We start from the raw sequence: 25,100 nt of genomic DNA on the forward strand, positions 1-25,100 counted from the left end.
CAGACTCTGGGACCCTGATTTCCAAAGAAATGCAAAATTTACTTTCATCAGAGAACATAACTTTGGACCACTCAGCAGCAGTCCAGTCCGTTTTGTCTTTAGCCCAGGCGAGACGCTTCTGACGCTGTCTGTTGTTCAAGAGTGGCTTGACACAAGGAATGCGACAGCTGAAACCCATGTCTTGCATACGTCTGTGCGTAGTGGTTCTTGAAGCACTGACTCCAGCTGCAGTCCACTCTTTGTGAATCTCCCCCACATTTTTGAATGGGTTTTGTTTCACAATCCTCTCCAGGGTGCGGTTATCCCTATTGCTTGTACACTTTTTTCTACCACATCTTTTCCTTCCCTTCGCCTCTCTATTAATGTGCTTGGACACAGAGCTCTGTGAACAGCCAGCCTCTTTTGCAATGACCTTTTGTGTCTTGCCCTCCTTGTGCAAGGTGTCAATGGTCGTCTTTTGGACAACTGTCAAGTCAGAAGTCTTCCCCATGATTGTGTAGCCTACAGAACTAGACTGAGAGACCATTTAAAGGCCTTTGCAGGTGTTTTGAGTTAATTAGCTGATTAGAGTGTGGCACCAGGTGTCTTCAATATTGAACCTTTTCACAATATTCTAATTTTCTGAGATACTGAATTTGGTATTTTCCTTAGTTGTCAGTTATAATCATCAAAATTAAAAGAAATAAACATTTGAAATATATCAGTCTGTGTGTAATAAATGAATATAATATACAAGTTTCACTTTTTGAATGGAATTAGTGAAATAAATCAAATTTTTGATGATATTCTAATTATATGACCAGCACCTGTAAAAATAAAATCTGTGATGTAATAGATTATGTTACTAACTACAGTTTTCATCAAGTAGTGGACTATAATTTGTACAATCTACCCAGCATTGGTCATTCATGTAAAATACCACATCAACCATTCTTAAAATTGTGTTTTGACAATTTAGTTGAATAACTGATGACAGACAAGGCAGAGCTTCTGAAAGGGAAATGTATTCTATGACTTATATGAATATGAAAAACATTTAATTGCTCATATTTTAAATTGAAGATATGTCATCATAATAACATGGTGAATTCAAATTAAATTCACTCATTTAGCCTATGGTTTAATGAATAGCGAAGATGTCTGAAATGTTTGTCACATAAACTCAGCAAAAAGAAAAAAAAGAAAGAAAAAAGAAAGAAATGTCTTTTTCAGGATTCTGTATATTAGAGATAATTTTGTAAAATCCAAAAATGCTTGTTTAATGAACCATGAACAATTTTTGCACATGCATCTGTCCTTAAGACATTAACAGTTAACAGGCGGTAGACAATTATGGTCAGAGATTCAATAACTAAGGACACTAAAACTTTCTACTGACTCTGAAAAACACCAGAAGAAAGATGGCCAGGGTCTCTGATCACCTGCTGAACATGTGATAGTCCTGCTGCAGGAGCCATGAGGCCTGCAGAGCTATAAACTGCAATGTTTGTAATGTAAGACGCCTAAGACAGTGTTACAGAGAGACTGAAGGACAGCTGATCGTCCTTGCAGTGCCAAACCACGTGTAACCATGCGTCCATAATAAATGAACATGTACCTTATTAAAATTAAAATGTAAACGGCACTGACTTTTCCACTACTTGCACATACTGTGTAAACTTGCTGTAAAAAGTAATACACTATCTACTCAATAAAATTGTGACAACAGATTACAAGCAATATTATTAATTAAATTCAACAAATAAGAATCGAGTTAGAATTAATCAAATTAATTCCTTAAAAGTCAACCATTTAAAATGAGTAACTGCAATAGCACACAAAAATTAAGTGAAATTTAAACAAAAATATCTGAATAACAGATAGATGAATAATTACGAACTCTTTATTTTTTTATTGCCAGCACTGAAGACACCTGATGATAACGAGCAGAATCACTGAAGGAAAGAGAAACACAAGAACTAAAACTGACTTCCAGCCACAGCCTTAGATTAAATCAACTGAAAAGACATTAAATCTCTCTTATTACTAACTAGGGCTGCGTTTCCCAAAAGCATCGTAAGTTGATTGTAGAACCATTGCCACAAATGGAGCTATGATCAACTTAGGTTTACGATGCTTTTGGGAAACACTACCCAGACTGACTTTATTTGTGTCATTCGTCTATAGTTCTTTTTAAGAATTAACAGAGGTTTAAATGTTGATTCTATTGAAAATGTTTTGTCACCATTATGGTGATCAGTGTTTCCTTTAGTTGGGCAGTTTGACTCTACTTTTTATGTCAGTTTGTGTTTTTTCTAACAGCGTTTGCTAAAGCACAATTTGTTGGAAAGGAAACCATGATCCAAAACAGATGAAAAGGTTTTAATTATTGTACAGAAAAATGATTGACTAATCTCATCAAAAGTAGTTATTTGATATTAATAGATTTTCAATAAAACTTTTTGTGGGCACAGATCAGACATTCTTCAATTTTCATTTTTAAATACACTGTAGAATTTTTTTTAAATACACAGACATTCAGAATCAGCATATGACTCTCAACAATGATGACATACTTCATGCTGCATTGCATGCTGGGAGTCATGAGTTTTATACTATGGTGGCTCCCAGGATGCATTGCAGCATAAAGTCACAATTGTTGAGATTCATATGCTGATTCTTGATTCTGTATGTCAGTGTATCTAAACAAAAATATCCTACAATGTATTTAAAAATCAAAATTCAGAATGTCTGATCTGTGCCAACAAAATAATATTGGTGAAAATCTATCAATATCAAATAACTACTTTTGGTCAGTTAAAAGATTAAGCAATCAGTTTTCTTTACAATGCTTAAAACTTTATAATCTGATCGTCTTTGTTTATAGTTTTCTTTGCAACAAATTATTTCTTTGCAACAAAAAACACAAACTGACATAAAAAGTAAAGAGTTAAACTGCTCAACTAAAGGAAACACTGATCACCATAACGGTGACCAAATATTTTCAATAAAAAAAATCAACATCTATCCTCTGTTAATTCTCAAAAAGATCTGTAGACAAATGACAGAAATAAAGTCAGTCTGGTTTGTAATAATAGAGATTTAATGTCTTTTCAGTTGATTTCATCTAAGGCTGTGGCTGAAAATAGTTGTTCTTGTGTTTCTCTTTCCTTCAGTGATTCTGCTCGTTATCATCAAGAGTCTTTAATGTTCGCAATAAAAAAAAAAAGAGTTCTTAATTATTCTTTGACATCTGTCTGATATTCAGATATTTTTGTTTAAATTTTACTTAATTTTTGTGTGCGAATTGCAGTTACTCATTTTAAATAGTTGACTTTTAAGGAATTAATTTGACTCAATTATTATTTGTTGAATTTAATTAATAATATTGCTTGTAATCTGTTGCCACAATTTCAGTAGATATAGTGTATTACTTTTTACAGTAGGTACATTGTTTAGTGTTTACAGCCTTGTCTAAACTAAACCAAAATGACAATAAATCAAAAACCAATGAGACCACAAAGTCAACAAGACAAAAATGCAAGGAATTCAATTTATTTTCTAGAGGTAACATTGGTATTTTTGTGCGTACATTCATTTGAGATCACTTTATATAGGCTACAGGATGTTAAAATGCTACAAATTAAAAGATACATATAACATGAATTAGATTATTGCAGAATATATTTAAACTTTGTGAGATCTTTGCCATTATCTCAAACATGCATTCTCATATCACTGTTAAGGCACAAACCCATAGGAATACCCTGTATTTACAAACATTTTAAGACATTTCTATGATTCAGACGTTTTTGTGAAACTAAGGATCTTCTGTGCAGTATTAAATATTGACAACTAGTGGTTGAAATGGGTACTGCAGTCCAACTTCAAAATATTGCAGAGTTGTTTTTCTCGCCCGCTCCTCCTCAGACTCGACGCTCACGCGGGTTGCCAGATTAAGGACACGCAACAGGAACGAGAGCAATTGACAATGAAAAGCGACAAGCTAACATATCTGTGTTTTAAAATGTCTTTGGTCACAGACTTTGTAGATGGATTCAGAGGATTTTTAGGTCTTGTAGAATCTGCAATCTCTGACCCAGTTCTTCCACTGGCTTCCATAGCTGCAATACGCTGCGTTTTCCGCCGACTGGCAACCCGGGGTGTTGAAACACTATTGGGTAAATTGGCAGTGGGCGGGACCACACAGACCAAAACAAAAACAGACATTCCCACATGGAACGCACATCACATTTCAAAAGTGGAATAACTGGCTGTAGCATTGTTTTTCTGAGAAGTTCCTAAATCTCTACAAACATATTTTTATGCTGTTCAGTCAAAATAATTAGGCTACATACAGCTCCTTTGATTACTACTATTTGGTTTTCTGTGGAAAGAAAGCATTTTGGATTTTCATCCACTACAAAAAAAAAAAAATAGTAAATTTTGAGCTATGTGAATAATTTCAAAGAGCAACACTGTTGTGATCCTGATGTATGCTGTAAATCAGGTGTCCTCTCCCATCCTAACGCTTGAGTTATAAACTCGTTTTTGCAGAATGACGGTGTAGCGCTGTCCTCAGGCGCGGAGCCCCAGAGAGCGAGCGGTGTTCAGCACATCATCACGCGTCAGATAACAGCCGCACAGCTGCCTCAGGCCGGTGAACGACTCTCTGCCATGTAGAACGCGCCAGTTATCAATGAACAGGACCTTAGAGAAAACAACAGTAGGTGTGTTTACATGCGCAGATTTGCATCAATATGAATAAATCCAATATGATTCTGAAAGTTGTTTACATGTTCCCTAATTGATGCCATTCAATTCACATATTCATTTACATCTGCATTAACATATATTTTGAACAAAATTCCTGAACTGCCTTCGAGAAAGCTACTGTGTTTGCTATGATGACATAGCTAACAAATACTATATCTCAGTAAGGCCTTTTTTAAAGCAAATATTGACTCTTCTCCACTGACTAGCAGTGCATTAGATGTACATAAACATACGCACCAGTCCACTGCACATGTGCGCAAGGTATTTTTGAATCTGACTGAAAGTAATCAGATTCAAAGCTTTACATTGCTAAAAAATGTCCCATTAAGCTAGTTATTTATGATCTACGCCACCCCGAAATTTCATTTGGAGCTCAGGCGGATTGATTAAGGTGTTAGGTGATTGATTGATTAAGACGTAGTTCATACCTTGCCTGGTTTGAGTTTGACCCACAGCTCATTCTCTGGTCTCCTCAGTTCTGTGCTCAGCTGCCTGTGAGCCGAGTACCAGCGCCGCACCACATCATGAGGGACTGTGTTAATAACAGAACGGTCATAGTTATTATACCTGCAAAACAAGAGAACACAACTCTTTCAAAACTCTATGAAATGCAGCATAAGCTTTATGCGTTTATTAAATATCATTAGGAATCAAATTTCCCTTGATCACTTAAGAGCTTGATGTACTGACAACATACTGTAACTACCCTAAAAATCATCAAAAAATGTCAACTACATTATCACCCAGCAATATATTAAAGGGGTCATGAATTGAGAAATCAACTTTTCCTTGAGCTTTTGATATATATAAGAGGTCGTCGTACTATAAGAATATCCTGTAAGTTTCAGAACTGAAAACTTCCTTGTAAGTCCAATAAAAGCTTTTATTGACACCAGGCCCAGCGAACGACTGATCCTGGAATGTGTGTTTATCAGCGACTGAGTTCTGGACATGCACCAAAACTCCCGTTTTATTTATTATTTCATGCGCTCAACAACATGTCTGTGATTGGCTGTTCATCACTGCAACCTTTCATGACACAATCTAAATATAATGCCAAAGATCTAAATGTAATGCTGTAATCAACACTTTTCACAGTTAGTTAACCTTGAGAACTGTAATAGTAAAAAACGTGCTAAAAGTTTTCGAGAGAGTAATACTTAGCTATTTCATAGGCAAAGATGTTAGCCAATCAAAGCAGTGGGCGTTTACACTGAAGTCTCACAGCAGACACGCCCCTTCAAACAAAGCGTTCAAATAAGAGGGCTAAAATCAGGGTAGGAAAAATGACTTCCTTAATTATGAAATACTTTGATGTAAACAGCATACTAAGATAAGTGCACCCCAGGAAACATTATAAAACAATAAAACAACGCAGTTCATGACCCCTGTAAAAGTTGGAAATATAGTACATCCTACTTTACCCAAATACATACAGTACACTCACAAAAATCAATGTATCCATACTTTATTAAATACAAATGATGATGAAAATTGTAGTTAACGCAATTATCTTAATGTAACCTAAACTTACATTAAAAAATTTTTAGGTAATATAATCAGACTACTTTTTGATTAATTTTAGTCTACTTTTGACCTAACTTGTTTATAACATTGATTTGAATAATATAATCTTGTACCTTATTAATAAAAAAAATACAAAGAGAAAAAAAAAAAAAAAAAAAATCCATTCTTTGTTATCAACAAAATAAAGCATGAACTATTACATTACATCAAGGTTTCCCTAACTAGGGTTTGGGAAGGAACTGCAGGGAGTTCATAAATTTATGAAAAGCTAATAATAAAATCATGAAAAGTTTAAATAAGAAATAAATAATTTGAAAAAAGCTAATCTGCTGAATGCGACTGTAAGTCATGAAGATATTAAGATATTGTAATGATTAAATCATTTTATGTGAAGCTGCTTTGAAACAATGTGTATTATGAAAAGCGCTATACAAATAAATTTGACTTGACAAAAATATCATGTCAAGAAAGCATTTACAAAGAAGACAGAGTACAACATGTCTTACCGAATCATGTAAACCTCGTTGTTCCACGGATAAACATTGAGCACGGGGCCGATGCCGATCATGTGGTTGCGATGCTCACTCAGGTTCTCGACGTACTCATGCTTGATTGGCACATGGGAAAGCAGCTCGAAGTTCTCGGGCGTTCGCTGGAGGACTGCGTCAGCGGCGTGGAAGCCGTCCACCAGCAGAGTTCTGCCACCCGTACCTTCATGTCTCAGACAGTGAAACACCTGGATGCTTATGGAGCAAAATAAGGCATAAAACCTTACAATGTACAGTTGACTTATGACACTCAAATAAAATAAGTATTTCTGACAACTGATCACCTAAACATAAAGGCAATGTCTGTAATAAATCATAGATAAACAATAAAATGTTGTAGTTTTGAGTATTTTAGAATAATATATAATCTGCTGTACATGTCTAATATTTCCTCTAACTTCCACTTAAGGACTCTAGACCAGGGGTGTCCAACCCTGCCCCTGGAGGGCTACCATCCTGCAGATTTCAGCTCCAACCCCAATCAAACACACCTGAACCAGCTAATCAAGGTGTTCAGGGTTGCTTGATAATTACAGAAAGGTGTACTGGAGCAGGGTTGGAACTGAAGTCTGCAGGACGGTAGCTCTTCAGGAGCAGGGTTGGACACCCCTGCTCTAGACTGTGACTAAATTGTTGCATTATGCGACCTTTTTTCCTGCCGGTGCGGCTAAATTTTGCTACAGGCTGCACTGGTGCCACTGCCAGTTTGTTAAACTGATAAGCACTGTCATTTCTGTTCAAGTGTGCCACAAAGTGAAGCCAAAGCATTTCGATCGCCCCCTGGTGGCTGGCTGCTGTATAGGTCATAAACCCCGCCTTCTCTTTGTAAACAAATGGGACACGAGCCAAACTAAAAATAAATTTTCAATAAATTTTTTTCCAAAGATGGTTCCTGTCATTTAATGTAGGTCTTATCACTATGACTGGTGTTCTAGTGTTTGTTTTTCCAATAAATTTGGTTTTAGTTAGTTATTAGATGCTATAAAAACAGCGTGTACCATCATGATTGACAGCTGTGCTTGCGAATGAGTCTGTGGGAGCGGGAGTGTGGGCGGGACCTTGATACCACGGCTCCACCTCAGTATCACTACTGCGCAGACTTGGGCTCCAAATGACGCATTTGATGCAAGATGTCAGTGGTTATTTCTGGGATATGGCTACATTTTTCTATAGTGGAAGGAATTGGAGAGTGGAAACATGTTGTCTGTCTTTTTTTTACAGTTTGTTTCTGTTGTTTATGAGAACCATTAAACAATAAACGCGACAAAAGCTTAACAAAACAACACTATTTGTTTGAGCCGTGCCACACGGACCATTTATCAGCTCAGCCCAAAATACAGTGCAGCGTGAGCTTAAAGGGTTAGTTCACCAAAAATTATCCCATGATTTACTCACCCTCAAGCCATCCCAGGTGTATATGACTTTGTTCTTTCAGCCAAACACAGTCGGAGTTATATTAAAAAATATCCTGGCTCTTCCAAGCTTTATAATGGGAGTGAATGGTGCCCGAGATTTTGAAGCCCAAAAAAGCGCATCCATCCATCATAAAAGTAATCCATATGACTCTAGGGGGTTAATAAAGATCTTCTGAAGTGAAGCGATGGGTTTTTGTAAGAAAAATATCCATATTTAAAACTTTATAAGGCCTTTATCAACCCCCTAAAGCCGTATGGATTACTCTTATGATGGATGGATGCACTTTTTTGGGCTTCAAATTCTTAGGTACCATTCACTCCAATTATAAAGCATTGAAAAGCCAGGATATTTTTAAAATAACTCCAATTTTGTTTGGCTGAAAGAAGAAAGACATATACACCTAGGATGGCTCGAGGGTGAGTAAATAATGGGATAAATTTAATTTTTGGGTGAACTAACCCTTTAAGGTTAAGTATATTTCAGCCATCCATGTTCCATGACAGTCCACACACTGTCGATGTGATGTAATTTTTGTGATCAGGAGGGTCCGCGTACACTGTCTGCATGTAGCCCAATTTTTGTGTCCGCGCAGACGGTACGCATACAACAGCGCATGAGCAAGGTTTAACGACTGTGCATGAGACAAGCATAACATGGAATATTAAGTATACCCTGGACTTTACTGCAGGTGCGTTTACTCGCTGACCGATCTCGATCATGTGACCACTAACCAGCGCTGTGAGATCCAGTGAGAAGAGTTAAAGTTCAGCCATGTTCTCCAATTCAAACCACTAAAGTCTCATGATTTAAACTAGTTTAAATCCAGAAGAAATATTGTTGATGTAGAACACAGGAGAAAGATTGTGCCACAAAGATCCAGTCAGAAGGCTTTTCAATCCACAAATCACCAACATTTACCATGATTTACAGTAACACTAACTGTAAACATGATATTGTGGCAGAAATGTGGAATATTCATATGGAATTTTATTGTTTTATTAATGTATTAAAGGAGTAATGGGATATAATTAGTATTTTTTGTTATTAAGATATATAAATTTGTTTTTGCATTTGTACTAATACTAAATACTACATGTGTTTAGGCTATTATAACAAATATCAGAAACCACTGCTGCCACTGCTCTCAAATGTTAGACCTTGCATGAATAGCGGTTACATATAAAGTCAATGATTTATGGAAAATGAAACATCAAGATAAATATTAAGTTACTATTAAATACTGTTTATTTCTGCTGCAATAATATTGTGGCTTTATTCTTCAGAGACTGGTAGTCTCAATATTCATGTAAGTATTAAACCGATAACTGAGTATGAAAGTGTGAACATCAGTAAAGAAATCTCTTAACTGCAATCTAAGGTTACTTCAGTGGTCATCGTTTACACTAAGCTCTTATAATATAACAGAGAGAATGTGACTTTGATTCCCTGCTGATCGACTAAACATGCACTAAGGAAACTCAATCTGACAGACAGGTGTTTAGCCTTTCGTGCCTAATTAAAGGCCAACTCTGATTTTCCCGTTTACCCGCAGGGTTCTTGAAAGTATGACGTGTCGGTGTGGCGGTCCAGAGCCAGCTTTGTGTAGGCTGTATCTCCACGCGAGAAATCTGAAGTGAAGTTCCACATCCGCCCATACATGGTCTCTCTGGAAACAAAGAATTGCCTCAATTAGGTCATTATAATTAGAATAAATATTTGTCTAAATGTAACACTAAAAATGATAAGGGATTGGTGGTCCTGAACTTCGTTCTGTTAGACCGGCGGTTTAACAATGGATGGAGAGAACCTAAAATACCCATATTATGCATATTTACAAAGTTCAGGGGGGGTCTGCTAGAATACATTTACATGATTTAAAGATCAAAAAAGACATTAGTTTTTTCATACTGTGAATTGCTGCAGCACCTCTTTTCACCCTCTGCCTGAAGCGCACTGTTTTAGTTCCTGTCTCTTCAATATGGAGCCCCGCACATGACATGCAAGAAAAAATTTTTTTAATTGTGCACACGATTTACGAATTGTTCCCTCAATTTACTAAATCATGCACACAATTTATTATTTCATTCCTTCGATTTGCTTCATTCCCTCGATTTGCTATTTTGTTCCCTTGATTTGCTAAATCGTGTGCATGATTTATTAATTCGTTCCCTCAATTTGCTATTTCATTCCCTCGATTTACTATTTCGTTTAGAGATCGACCGATATATCGATTTACCGATATTTTCCCCGATATTTAAGCATTTTACCATAATCGGATATCGGTTTTGTAATTTCGGATTTACAGATAAACGGCGCCAACTTGTGGGTGTTTTGAGAATTGCGCGCAGGATCGCCATTACAGCGCATCTGAGGGGAGACGAGACAATGGCGTGCACAGGTAAAGTATACTTACCTGCTTTGCTGTAATTAGTAAACTTTATTTAACATAACAGCCACAAATTAGATGTGTTACATAAATGCCTGAAATGTAGCTAGTTTATGCAGCTTGTCTCTAAGAAATAGAGACAAGCTCACTGAGCCACGTAAGATAATCCGTCAAGTCCTGTCCCAATAAAGATGTAACTTTGCATGAATTAAATAATACAGCCATGAATGAGCACATGTTGGAAATAAAAGCGCTGAATTGAATTCTCTCTCTGTTGTCTGTGCTCATCATTAGTCTCGTGAAGTCGTCTGCATTTTGCTGTTCACTCAGCGGGTTGATGCTCAGGATATGCTCTAAAACGGCCACCGCATGTAACTTTTAACAAGATTCACTTGTTTAAAACACCGTAATTATATAAACATTTACTATATAACCATTAATTCGCTAATAAACATCCAAGTAAACACAGCTCTATGGAAATTGATTATTTATTATCTCTGTGAGAGATTGCAGTTTGAGTATAGTTCTGTGTAAATGCGTAGATAAACAGCGCTTTGTCAGCAGATATTTCATAATCTAGAACGACAAAAACATTATTAATAATTCTGATATAACATACCAGTTGAGAAATGCAATAAAATACGATGTTTTGTTTGTTATATTCCAATATTCCAGAGAATATTATTCAGTTATTTAATGTTATCCAGCGAATTATTCTTCACTCTTTAGCCTATTAAACAGCTTATAAATCTACTAAAACTGTAGTTTAAAATGAAGTATTACATTTCTGCAAAGTTGATATGACTCCTGTCTATAATTTATTTTCTCCATTTGAAACATTAGACATTCTACATTTATTTTGCTTATTGTTAGTGTTACTGCCAATGCTTTTTATAAATAAAATTATTTTTGTAATATGAAGATTAAAATTGACATGAAAGACAACTAATTTTCAACAAAAACTGTTTAGTAACAGTGCACTTTTTTATTTTTTTGAACTTTCAGACCCCTCTATTTATTGGTGTATAAATAAGATTTGTTTTGTTTTCTATGCAGGAGGAAGTGATTGTTATAAATAAAATGGTTTGTTCAGTTCAGTGGTGTTGTAATCATGTCAAAAACAGAAGTATAACAGTAAATAAATATCGGTTCTGCATATCGGTTATCGGCCACATAAACACACAAATTATTGGTACTAAAAAAATCAATATCGGTTGATCACTAATTTTGTTCCTTCGATTTACCATTTCATTCCTTCAATTTGCTAAATCGTGTGCATGATTTACTAATTCGTTCCCTCGATTTATTATATCATTCCCTCGATTTACTATTTCGTTCTCTCGATTTGCTATTTCGTTCCCTCGATTTGCTAAATCGTGTGCATGATTTACTAATTCGTTCCCTCGATTTACTAATTCGTTCCCTCGATTTGCTAAATCGTGTGCATGATTTACTAATTCGTTCCCTCGATTTACTATATCATTCCCTCAATTTACTATTTCGTTCCCTCAATTTGCTATTTCGTTCTCTCAATTTGCTAAATTGTGCATACAATTTACTATTTCGTTCCCTCGATTTGCTAAATCGTGTGCATGATTTACTAATTCGTTCCCTCGATTTACTATATCATTCCCTCGATTTACTATTTCGTTCCCTCAATTTGCTATTTCGTTCCCTCAATTTGCTAAATTGTGCACACAATTTACTAATTCGTTCCCTCGATTTACTATTTCATTCCCTCGATTTACTATTTCTTTCTCTCGATTTGCTATTTCGTTCCCCCGATTTGCTAAATTGTGTGCATGATTTACTAATTCGTTCCCTCGATTTACTAATTTGTTCCCTCAATTTACTATTTCATTCCCTCAATTTGGCTAAATCGTTCTCTCGATTTGCTAAATCGTGCGCACAATTTACTATTTCATTCCCTCGATTTACTATTTCGTTCCCTCAATTTACTTGCTATTTCGTTCCCTCAATTTGCTATTTCGTTCTCTCAATTTGCTAAATTGTGCATACAATTTACTAATTCGGTCCCTCGATTTGCTCAATTGTGCGCATGATTTACTAATTCGTTCTCTCGATTTGCTATTTCGTTCCCTCGATTTGCTAAATAGTGTGCATGATTTAATAATTCGTTCCCTCGATTTACTATATCATTCCCTCGATTTACTATTTCGTTCCCTCAATTTGCTATTTCGTTCCCTCAATTTGCTAAATTGTGCACACAATTTACTAATTCGTTCCCTCGATTTACTATTTCATTCCCTCGATTTACTATTTCTTTCTCTCGATTTGCTATTTCGTTCCCCCGATTTGCTAAATCGTTTGCATGATTTACTAATTCGTTCCCTCGATTTACTAATTTGTTCCCTCAATTTACTATTTCATTCCCTCAATTTGCTAAATCGTTCTCTCGATTTGCTAAATCGTGCGCACAATTTACTATTTCATTCCCTCGATTTACTATTTCGTTCTCTCGATTTGCTATTTCGTTCCCTCGATTTGCTAAATCGTGTGCATGATTTACTAATTAGTTCCCTCGATTTACTATTTCATTCCCTCAATTTGCTATTTCGTTCTCTCGATTTGCTAAATCGTGCGCACAATTTACTAATTCGTTCCCTCAATTTACTATTTCGTTCCCTCGATTTGCTAAATCGTGCACATGATTTACGAATTTGTTCCCTCAATTTACTATTTCGTTCCCTCGATTTGCTAAATCGTACAAATGATTTACTTATTCGTTCCTTCAGTTTACTATTTGTTCACTCGATTTGCTAAATCATGCACATGATTTACTAATTTGTTCCCTCAATTTACAATTTTGTTCCCTCGATTTGCTAAATCGTGCACATGATTTACTAATTCGTTCCCTCGATTTACTATTTCATTCCTTTGATTTGCTATTTCGTTCCCTCGATTTGCTAAAGTGTACACACGATTTACTCATTTGTACCCTTGATTTATAAACTGTGGGCACAATTTATAAATCGAGCGAAAGAATTAGTAAATCGTGCACATGATTTAGCCTACTATTTTTTTCCTTCATATCATGTGTACTTTGGTCTACCACTTAGAAATTTAACGCCCCTTATCATATTCGGGTTTCAGCTCTCAAGGCTTCATGAGCCGCTGTAAACAGTATTATATCTAGCAGGGGTTAAACGGATCGTATTTGATTCGTGATCCTTCGGCACGCATGTGTTTCGTGGATTAATTGCAAAATTTCACCATCAATTCTGTACTCAAATTGATTCCTCTTTCTCATTTCCATGTGGTTGAACGGACACATACACACAAAATTATGTCAAAATACCTGTCTCTGCAAGTATTCTCGTAAACACAGTCGGTTGTGTCTTAAGTAGTGCTGTCAAAATTAACGCATTAATGCATGCAATTAATTTTTTTATTTTAATGCGTTAAATATTTTTAACGCAATTAACATCATCCTTTAGCTAGCGTTACATTATATGATCACGCTATCATTTATTCAAGTGCTATTAAACCATTCAAATGCGATAAGACGCAAAAAATAACTTAATTCTATACTGGCGTGCTGTCTGTGAATCTCCTTTCTGTGGCACACACACGACTCATGCGCACAGAAAGCCGCTTAGCACAAATCGTCAGAACACCTGGTCCTCTTGCTTGACTGGACAAAAACACACAAAAGTATGCTTTGTTGAGTATTCTCGTAAGCACAGTCTTAAATGAGTAAAATAAAAAAGAAAAAGCGTTGGATGACATGAGGGTAAATAAATGATGACAGATGATCTATTTGCTGGATTTAATGGACTCATTTTGGAACAGTAAAACACTAGGCCTGACCTGATGAGGCTCACTCTTTGAGTCGCTGTTTCTGTAGCTTCTAGGGTTGGTGGGACGCCTTCGACAAAGGCAATTCCATAAAGCAGGAAGTTGTTGAGGAAGTTCTTCAGCTCCTCGTCGCAGCTCATGAACTTGTCCCAACTGGCAGCGGGCACCTTAGCACTGGAGTAGATATCTGCGTTCCACAGGATACGAGGTTGCATGGCACTTTTCTTCTGGCCCTCATAGCTGTTCTGGGCCAGCCATGCTAGGTTGTACCGTGTGACATGACCATCTGGCCCTGGAGGCGATCACAAACAACAGGGAAATGACTTCATTAGAAGATAACATATCAGTCAAGATTTCATCAGTGTTTATCAAAGGAAAATGTTACTAGTGCAGTGATATGTCCATCAGGGTATCTGAACCTTTAAAGAAATTAGTTAAGCTTGACATCATTTGTGGCATAATGTTGATTACTACAAACATAAATTTCAACTTGCTCCTATCTGTCATTTAAAAAAAAGCAAAAAGCTGGGTTAAAGCGAGGCACTTACAATAGAACTGAATGGGACCAATTTGTAAATGTTAAAATACTCAGTTTCAGTAGTATAGCCAACAACACGACTGTGGAAAAAAAAATGGCTTACTAACCTTTCCTATGTAAGGTTAAATCTTATTTTACAACCTCATCACCATCACATTACAACACAACACTATAAATCCTGAACTGTAACTGTAAAAATGATGATTTAAACAGCTTTACAACACAAATTATACACAGGCTTTCACAGAGGGATTCATGTTAAGTGCTTTTATGAAATGTCAAGCTCATCATTTCTGCTTTCTCCAAAAATTAAGCTTAACTTTTATTGTATCTGACTGCAAATTAGAAAATTATGCCTTCATCATTCCAGGCTTTTAAAGGGATAGTTCTAAAAAAAAAAAAAAACACACACAAAAGATGATATTTTGAAGAGTGTTGGTAATCAAACAGTTGACGGTAGCCATTGACTTCCATAGTAGGAAAAAAATAAATTCCACTCAGGCCTAATTATTACAACAACATTCTTTAAAATATCTTCTTTTGTGTTCAACAGAAGAAAGAAACTCATACAGGTCTGGAACAACTTATGGGTGAGTAAAATTTTCATTTTTGGGTGAACCAACCCTTTAAGATGGATTTCAAAAGACTTTAAATCAACACAGGACTGCAAAATACAGACATTATTAGCCAGAAACCGAAAGACCTGTCGCTGTCCACTACCTGCGTCTCTCTAGGGATGGACTTTAAAAATGGCAAAATAATCATTATCCTAACATTTTAATCATTATCCTTTGAGTTTACACACTGTCTTACTAACATACTGAAAAACAATCATTTAAATTAGTCAATGAACTTGTACATACTATGTAACTAGATAATATTTGTCATAAGTACATTGATTGTAATGCCAGAGGTTTTAGCTTTGACTTTCTAACTAGGGACTTTAAAGGGATAGTTCTCCCAAAAATCAAAATTCTCCCATCATTTACTCCCTCTCATGTCGTTCAAAACCTGTGAACATACAAAATATGATTTTGAATAATGTTAGTAACCACACAGTATTGGTGCCCAATGACTTCCATTGTATGGACAAAAGAAGCAGACACATTTCTGTCAGGACCACTATCGTCAAATATGATTGATAATTGCAGTTGTATTGGCGGTACGGTTCTGTTCTGGGCAAGAACTCTCTGTGCATCCATGCAGCCTAGAATAGATAAGAGCAGGGAGAGCAGCAATAACCCCCCTAGGGTAAACAGAACAGAACCAACATATGCAGATATCATTAATATCAATAATTTAATGTACACATATTTCAAGAATTAGTCTGATTCAGAGGAATCATAAGGCCAAAATCCTGACTGAAGAGAGGAGGAGCTGGGAATGGAGGAGGGTAATTAGCTCCTGAGAAATGCGATAGCTGCTGATAATACTGAGGAGCTTATATATTAATGCTGTGATAGGCGTCGTATTCCTATAGGTTGACGCAAGTCACCTGGGAGTCAGCTGATGCAAGCTTGACTGACGTGACCTGCCAGAACTGACGCTAACGCTGGATTTATCAACATATCTTAAAGGGATAGTTCACCCAAAAATGAAAATTTGATGTTTATCTGCTTACCCCCAGGGCATCCAAGATGTAGGTGACTTTGTTTCTTCAGTAGAACACAAATGATGATTTTTAACTCCAACTGTTGCGGTCTGTCAGTCATATAATGCATGTCAGTGGGAACACCATCTATAAGAGTACGACTGACAGACTGCAATGGTTGGATGAGTTTACAGAAGTGGCAGCTTACAATAAACCCACGCAAATGAGCAGAGAAATCTAGACTAGGGATGGGCGATAGGACCAAATTCTTATTTCATGATATAAGAAATTTTATTTCACGATAATGACATCACAATATAGTTATTTTGTGTTATTTTATCTCATATCTGTTATTAAAAATAAGCCTTATTACATTATTATGTTACAAAATCACATTTTATTTTATTGTCAAAACAAACAGCGTATATGTGACAAGGCTACTTGAGTTTATATTTTTAATGTGTATAACTGTATATAATATATATTTTAAAATTGTATTGCATACCAGTTTCTGTCATAATAATGACCCATTTCAAATGTTTAATGCTTTTCTTCTCTTTCTTCTTAACAGCTCCCACTCGAAGTGGAGCAGTGATGAAATACTGTTCTTGTAAATACTTTCCAGCATTTCAGTAATGAAGGTGTCCATCTTTAAAATGTAAGTAAATGTGTACCACATTGCTTGGCAGTGGTCAAAAAGGATTTACAAAATGACTTTTGGATTGATCTTCTGTAAACTGAGATGTGGATTAGGTCGTAATTAAATGACCACACGACCTTGGTGTTTGACAAAAAAACAGTAGGTAATTTGGCTGGGAATTTTTACACGGGTGGAGGGGAGAAAAACACTGACATTCTGGATTCGGATGGAAATAAAATCACCAACTAACCCCTGTAATTGCTGAAAATACCTTACGTCCCAATGAGAAACAATTACTGTCCAAATAGGGATTATGACTGGGTCCGGAAAAAGTGGTCTTTACACGACAGGTGGTTCAAAGTGATGGCTGAAAAACATAAAGGCTCAGGCGAAAAGGAAAGTAAGTTATTGCAATTTTGAAGAAAGATTATGAAGACAATCCTTTTTTTCCTGTGGTATAATGTGAACTGAATTGTACACAGTAATATTACTACAATATTAACGTATTAAGGAAGTAAAAATGGGCCCGATTTGATTTTACTTCAACTTCACAACACTGACAAAAAGCTAATGTCAGGGTACTTAGCAGTTCACATCGTATTAGGTAAGTTAATGCATCATCTTCACATTAAACATTTAACCAGTTGATTGACAATCTTGGACCAAAGTATCACAGATACAGAAGTCATGAGAAAGTGTTGAAAGCGGTTACTATGTAACTGACTGTAATAATGCAACGCTGTCTTTAAAGTAAATCTCACATATGGTCTGTCTGCTGAGTTTCGTAAGAGTCAAAGTTCTGTCTGTCTTTCTCACAGGGCCTTATCTTTACTTAGGAAAGAGATATCCATCTTTGTTTTGGAAGAGTGTTAAACTTATCTTAGCACAACAAGACCACAAATCTCTGAGGAGAGGATGGAAATCTGAAGACACAGCTCAAGTTGGTTTATTTTCCTATCTATCCCAATATTAAGCAATCTTGCGTAAAACAGTGCACGCTATGTAAAGGTGACATTTTCAATCCAATTTTGTTTGGTTTGGTTTTGAAAACCAGGATGTTTACCAGGAGATGAGGGACAGGGAATAAATGAATGTGTAACAACAATGAGTTCCAATCTCTATTCTAGTCAGAAAACTCTCTTTTCAACAACAGCTCACACGTCTGTCAAGCTCCAGAAAACAACAACAACAAACATTTAAAGGGTTAGTTCACCCAAAAATGAAAATTCTGTCATCATTTACTCACCCTCATGTTGTTCCAAAATTTAGTTGAACACAAAAGAAAGATATTTGAAAGAATGTAACCAAGCAGATCTCCAACCTCAATCAGCCAATAGGGGGCGTTACAGCAATGAAAAGTTCGAAATCGTTCATAACTCTTCTATCACTGGAATCCTTGGCTCAAGACGGACAAAACAATTTCATTTCCACCTGGAAAAAATTTCCGCCATTTTGAATTTTGTCCAAAACCTACTTTTGAGAACTAGTCTTAGGTTTTTCACCCAATCGGAACCAAACCAGTGCAGAAAGATTCTCTGGAGTCTGAATATCAATAATTATCAAAAAAGTAAAAATTTCAATTCACGGTTACTAAGGGGCAAGTAGGCGGTGCCACTTTTACTAAAATGAGTATAACTCAAGAACGAAATTAGATATTTTCACCAAACTCGGGTCACATGTGTATGGGCTCATGATTGTCTATGAGGACATTGACGTATCTCAAAAAACATGGCCGCCATTGGCCAATGAAATTTGTGCGCCTATTAGACAAGGTTAACGGAGGCCGACCGGAGCAAAACTCGGTGGGCATGTTCGACTCATGGCCCTAAATGGTCTGTAAGTATTTTGAAAGAAATCGGCCACTAGATGGTGCTAACAAGATTTTATGCCCCTGTAATCACATGGTGTTTCACACATACACACAGTATTCATATAATTTGATAGATCTCCTCATACTGAACAAATTTGCCTCAAGAACCACAGCTGTCAATCAAATCACTCATTAAATATTTGCAATTATGTAATAAACCTATATACGTTTGCGAACTAGTCCTAGGTTTTTCGCCTGATCGGAACCAAACCAGTGGAGTACAATTCTCTGGACTCTCTAGATCAATAATTATCAAAATAAAAGTTGAACTTTACCCTTTGAATAGCTATAACAGGGTCATTTAGAAAAGGGGTGTGGCAAAATATACTCAAAAGCCTATAAATCCTAAATGAAAACTCGGAACTTCATGAAAATAAGTGAGCACATGCAGCATATGACTCTAAAGAAGCATGCCAACTTTTATGAAGATTGTGGCGCTATATCTGTTAAAAAGCTTTAAAAACCATATATTTCCTATGGTAAACTGCCTGTATTGGCTGTAAATGTTCTTTTCCACCTATAATCTAAATGGTTACATGCTTGCTAAATAAAATACCTTTTTACGCATGTGCTTAAAGGCCTTAAAGCGCTTGAACCCCGATAATTGCTGCTTGCAGCTATATTGAATTGAAATATTATTTTCTGTATCTGGTTTAGTTGCGATACAAAAATGATCCTTCTAGATGCCTGGCAGTTCCACACATTTCAAGATAACACTTTACAATAAAATCCCAGATCTCACCCCCCCATTGACTACCATAGTAGGAAAAAAAAAAAATACTATGGTAGTCAATGGGGGGCGTTACAAACATTCTTCCAAATATCTTCCTTTGTGTTCAGCAGAACAAATAAATGTATACAGGTCTGGAACAACTTGAGGGTGAGTAAATGATGACAGAATTTTCATTTTTGGGTGAACTATGCCTTTAAGCAATCTATATTTGTCAGTAAAGATCACATCAGCCCTGGTGTGAATTGATCGGAGATCTGACCATGGATAAGATTATCAGTGAATAACAAAGCTATCGTATGCACATGAGCCATATGGGCTACTTATACAGTGTTTTTTAGCTCTTTTTGGAGCTTGACAACATGAGGGAGAGTAAATAAAGACAGAATGTCCATTTATTTGGTGAACTATCCCTGTGAGGCAGTTTCCAGGGCACAGACTTCAACTAATTGATTCTGATTTTCAGCTGAAACTTTCCAGCCAGATTAAAGCATGGTTCTGCACTCACATGTCAAGAAGAGGTTGTGTTCGTCCACTCTGCTCTTTGAAGGCCTGATGTTCAGATCGATGCTGGCAGTGTCCAGGTTTCGCTGGTTGGTTTTTGAGTTGTAGCATGAAGCTGAGCGGCAGTGGTCTCTCAGCCAAACATAGTCAAAGTGCATTACGAGACCACCATACTTGAGCTCTGCAGAAATATATATCTATTAATTACACTTGTTTACAGCAGTTCATTTTTTTTTTTTTTTACTACCATTTATGATAGCATGCAATTTAAAGGGGTGGTTGATTATGATTTCACTTTTTTAACTTTAGTTAGTGTGTAATGTTGCTGTTTGAGCATAAACAACATCTGCAAAGTTACGACGCTCAAAGTTCAATGCAAAGAGAGATATTTTCTTTTACAGAAATTGCAACAAACAGCTGGTAGTAGTGTTGTCAAAAGTACCGGTACTTCGGTACCAAGTCGGTACGGAAATTTTGAAAATGTGACGATACCAGCGTTTCTGTAGTACTGGGAGTACCAAGTATCCAATTCAATTCAATTCAATTCACATTTATCCGGGTATATTCGGTACCCACTGATAGGGCTGTGGCAGTATTTTACGTGAATATGACACGAGTGAAGCACAAAGCTTTGTTTACAGAAGAAATAATAGGTTAGCAATTAAATGTGACATCGCAGCCATGGAAACATTTTGGTTCAGGCCGAATGAGAGAGGTCCACACATTTAAGCTTTGTCGGCTTTGTATTCTGTTTTGTGAATCGTGATCTGGTCACCCGATTAGCAGAGAATTTAACAATATTTCATTAGTTATTCCACTGAACATGGAATCTCTGTTTCTTTTCCCAAATCTTCACTCACGCAGGAGATTATAAACGTTTCTTCCTTTGGTTCGCTTTTAATTAGGCCTTATATTCGCATTCTTTACTGTGGTAAAGTAGAAAAAACACTGGACAGAAACCTTTTTGCTTGCACGTCAATCTCTATTTAACACAGTTTGTGCTTGTTATTAGACTTTATAAGGCGCGTCAAGTTTATTTGTATAGCGCGTTTCACAAACACCAGTGATTTTTACTTTCGCTTTCTCTGGCAGCGCAAAATCAAACACAGCCTGAATGTCTGAAGATAAAACTCGCTCTTCAGACCTTTTACAACAAGTGTCAGCTGCTTGTAACATCAGATAATATTAAAGAAGATAACATGAAGATATTATTAAAGAGAGATGGTCTCTTTCCTGCTCATGTCCCTCATCCCTCTCGAAGCACAGAGCGGTAGTCTATATGACGCATCTTTGTGTGGAAATAAAAAACAAATGTTTTTTTAGAATAATACTTAACTTTCTTATTATTTAGGTTACCATTATTTACTGATATTTATTTCATAGTTTTACAGGCTGTACTGTGTCGTTTCACTGAAGGAATAGCTAAAATAAACCCGGACGTCTGTTTAAAAAAGGATGTTTGATTATTTGTTTATTTACTTTTCATCACAAACCCCAAAATTTACATAAACCCCACCCCCGAGAACACACAACAAAGGGGGTGAGGCCATGTTGGGCTGCTTTAGAGAAGAGGAAGAGTTGTTGTAGTAGAGTGTTGTTGACATGCCGTCATTTTACGCCGGACTGCTTCACAAACGAGGGTCAATTCAACACTGGATTTGCACAAAAGATTAACATGACGGCACATGCTAGTGGATGAGTTGAATCAACTCATAAATTTATCCACTAACCATTCAGAAACGTCCAGTTTCATTCTAAAAGTTGTAACTTCTTCCTGAGTCTCTCCATCAGTGTCGACTCCGGTTTGAACAATGTAAGGTTGAACACCGTTACTGAAAATCCTCATTTTGGCTGCGTGAGATTCTCCAGCTTTGTTGTTGTTGAGCAACCGAAGTGCAAGCTGTTAAAGCTCCGCCCTCTCATTTGCATTTAAAGGGACACACACTATTTAAAGGGGTGTGTTTTTGCTCACCCCCAAATGGGGCAAATTTGACAAGCTATAATAAATGATCTGTGGGGTATTTTGAGCTGAAACATCACAGACACATTCTGGGGACACCAGAGACTTATATTACATCTTGTAAAAGGGGCATTATAGGTCCCCTTTAATGTATGATGTTCAACAAATTCTATCTCGATGCAACACAGATATCAGTGTAAATAATGTAGATATAGTATTGATAGGCTTATATATCAGCCTGGCTGATTAATCAACATTTTTAGTGAATTTCAGATAATGTGTAAAACAAAATAAATATTAAATTCAAACATATTTGTTTGCTACCATTAAATTGTATTACATAAATCAACATTATGGTGGCCATTGGCCTATTCTAAAGATATCTTTATCAGCCAATAAATAATAATAAAAAAAAAACACTAGTGAATAATGAAATATTACTTTCTGTATCTGATTATTTAGTTGAGATACAAAATTATCCTTCTAGATGCTTGGCAGTTCAAGGTAACACTCTACAATAAGATCCCATTAGTTAACTTTGCGCATTAACTATCACTAACTAACAATGAGCAAAACATGATGTGTTACAGCATTTATTCATCTTTGTTAACGTTAAAAATACAAATGTTCATTGCTAGTTCATGTTCATGTCTTTTGTGAATGTTGAAATTAACATTTATCATTATCAAGTCATGTCGAAAAGATCTTATTTACGAGTTGAACGCACATGAACGCCACCACAAAGTCGTAAATACGAGTGGGAAGCTCGGGATTTTCTTTAAGCTCCGATCTTTACGAGTTGGGGTATGTCAGTGAGAAACAAGGCGAAATAAAACGATATTTATAGGTATTTAGCAGTGACATTGTCAGCCTTTTTTATTTACAACAAAATAAGCTAATTCCACTAGCACAAAATATAATAGCATCGTAATATAGCCTAATATGTAACGATAAAGTTTACAGTGGCTTCATGAATTAATTAAAAACACTAAAAAGGAAAACACACATTCTTTGTTCTTCTAAAAACCTTGCTGTATTTTTGTGTAGTTATCATTTACTCCGACGAAAGTGACTTGAACGCACCTGACGTTGTAAACTCGACTTCCCAACTCGTAAATACGAACTTCCCAGGAGGACTTCAACGCACAAATGCTTTGAAAAGTGTTTTTCATTGTTAGTTCAATGCAGTTATCTTATGTTAAGAAATTAAACCTTATTGTAAAGTGTTGCTTATTTCAAATTTGTCAATAACCGTGCATAAAAATGCAGCTGTTTTGAAAGCAACTCCTCACCTAAGCAGTCAGGCAGCAGCTGATAGTTGCATGCAGATGAATGGGCAGCAGTGTGCTGTAATCTGGCTCCCAAACACTCCAAACCTTGTTTCCAGTGAACATATCCACTCAGTCTGTTCAACATTCGCATTAAGGGCATGGTGGCCTGCAAAACGCACGTGCACATAATGTATTAGTCAGCAACAAATGCAGTCAACAATACCCTCACCCGTTTTATTCGGATAACAATACATATAGTTATAATGTAATATCGTGTATTAATGTCTGCATGAGTCGACTCACATGCGAGATGGATCCGGCACTTCAAGCTCTTTGTGAAGCTTCGGTGTGAACTTCAATTCACGGCTATTTCTTAAAGAGCCGTCATATATAATCGTTAACATTAATCATTAAACTTGAGCTTCATTCCCGCCATTGTGTCCGTCCGTACGTGCGTTCAAGAAGTGTACACGCAAGCGCTTAAATCCTCCAATTCTACTATGTTGAAGGCTTGCTTTTCAATATTCATGAGTCAGAGCTGTACCATTGGAGGTTTTACAGATCTGCTTCACCATCACATAATAAATATTAACAAGTTAAGCCTTCAGCAGAAGGTTATCAGCAGCATCCTGTACACACACCCATTTTTTTGTTACTTAATGACGCGTGAACGTCCCCTTTAAATAACGCGACGCTTCCTTAACTATGGGACATCGTCGTTTATAAATGACGCGAAGAAAATTGCGTTTAAAATACAATAATAATGTTCAACCAAAAACAAAACATTTTAGTAATATCATATGGCATCCCCTTCAGCCAATAAAATTAATGCCATGTGCTTGACTTTTTTTGGCAATAAGGAAGTGAAGACATTAGCACATGTTAGTCACATGCTGTCATGAGAGTTCATTTTAAAATTCCATTTTTTTAAAAAAAATATCATTGTACATACAAATAAGTTTTTGGTCTTTTTTAATGCACATTTTGTAAAAACAATAACTCAAAGACCAAAAAATAAATGACAGTTCTTTTAGGGGATAGATATTTTCTGTGTAGCTGCATTACTGGCAGGCAGTATAATTAGCCTTTTTCCTGTGTTTTAGGTTGATGTTAGTAGGTTTTATAGAAGACAGAGAGGAAAAGCTGTGCCTTTTCCAGAAAGTATTGATGATAGTGACGACAGTGCATCAGAAAATGAGGTCATGGTACATTATCCTATGCCAGTCTGGAAGATGTGATCTATACTACAACCACTGCCTGTTGGCCTCACTACACTGACAAGCAGTGATGCTCCAAAAATGATGACTAAACAGGTCAAAATGGAGTTACGTGTGAGGAAAAAAAAAATCTTGCTGATTTTCACTTGTGCTACAATCATTGATTTGGAACTTCAAGAAATAAACAATGTTTTTAATGTTGTTTGAAACACTAAAGACGGTTTCCAGGCAGAGAAGTTGCATCTGAATTTATGTCAAGTTTTTGACATTTTCACATGTGAGTTCAGAATGAAATAGTAGCACAAGATGAAATGGAATGTTAGCCTTC

At 36.3% G+C, this 25,100-nt stretch overlaps 1 protein-coding gene across 1 annotated transcript; it reads right to left on the reverse strand.

Annotated features, from left to right (window-relative positions):
• Positions 1-3,518: 3,518 nt before the first annotated feature.
• Positions 3,519-24,360, reverse strand: tmlhe (trimethyllysine hydroxylase, epsilon). The gene is made up of 8 exons (XM_051878583.1): positions 23,859-24,360; positions 23,577-23,721; positions 20,329-20,505; positions 14,464-14,743; positions 9,793-9,912; positions 6,789-7,025; positions 5,184-5,322; positions 3,519-4,689 (listed from the first exon to the last, which is right to left on the reverse strand). Exons 2-8 carry the CDS (start codon positions 23,713-23,715, stop codon positions 4,558-4,560), a joined length of 1,224 nt encoding a protein of 407 aa, XP_051734543.1. The 5' UTR covers positions 23,716-23,721; positions 23,859-24,360; the 3' UTR covers positions 3,519-4,557.
• Between the last annotated feature and the right edge of the window lie 740 nt (positions 24,361-25,100).

Source organism: Ctenopharyngodon idella, chromosome 21 (assembly GCF_019924925.1).
Source record: "Ctenopharyngodon idella isolate HZGC_01 chromosome 21, HZGC01, whole genome shotgun sequence".
Taxonomy (NCBI): Eukaryota; Metazoa; Chordata; class Actinopteri; order Cypriniformes; family Xenocyprididae; genus Ctenopharyngodon; species Ctenopharyngodon idella.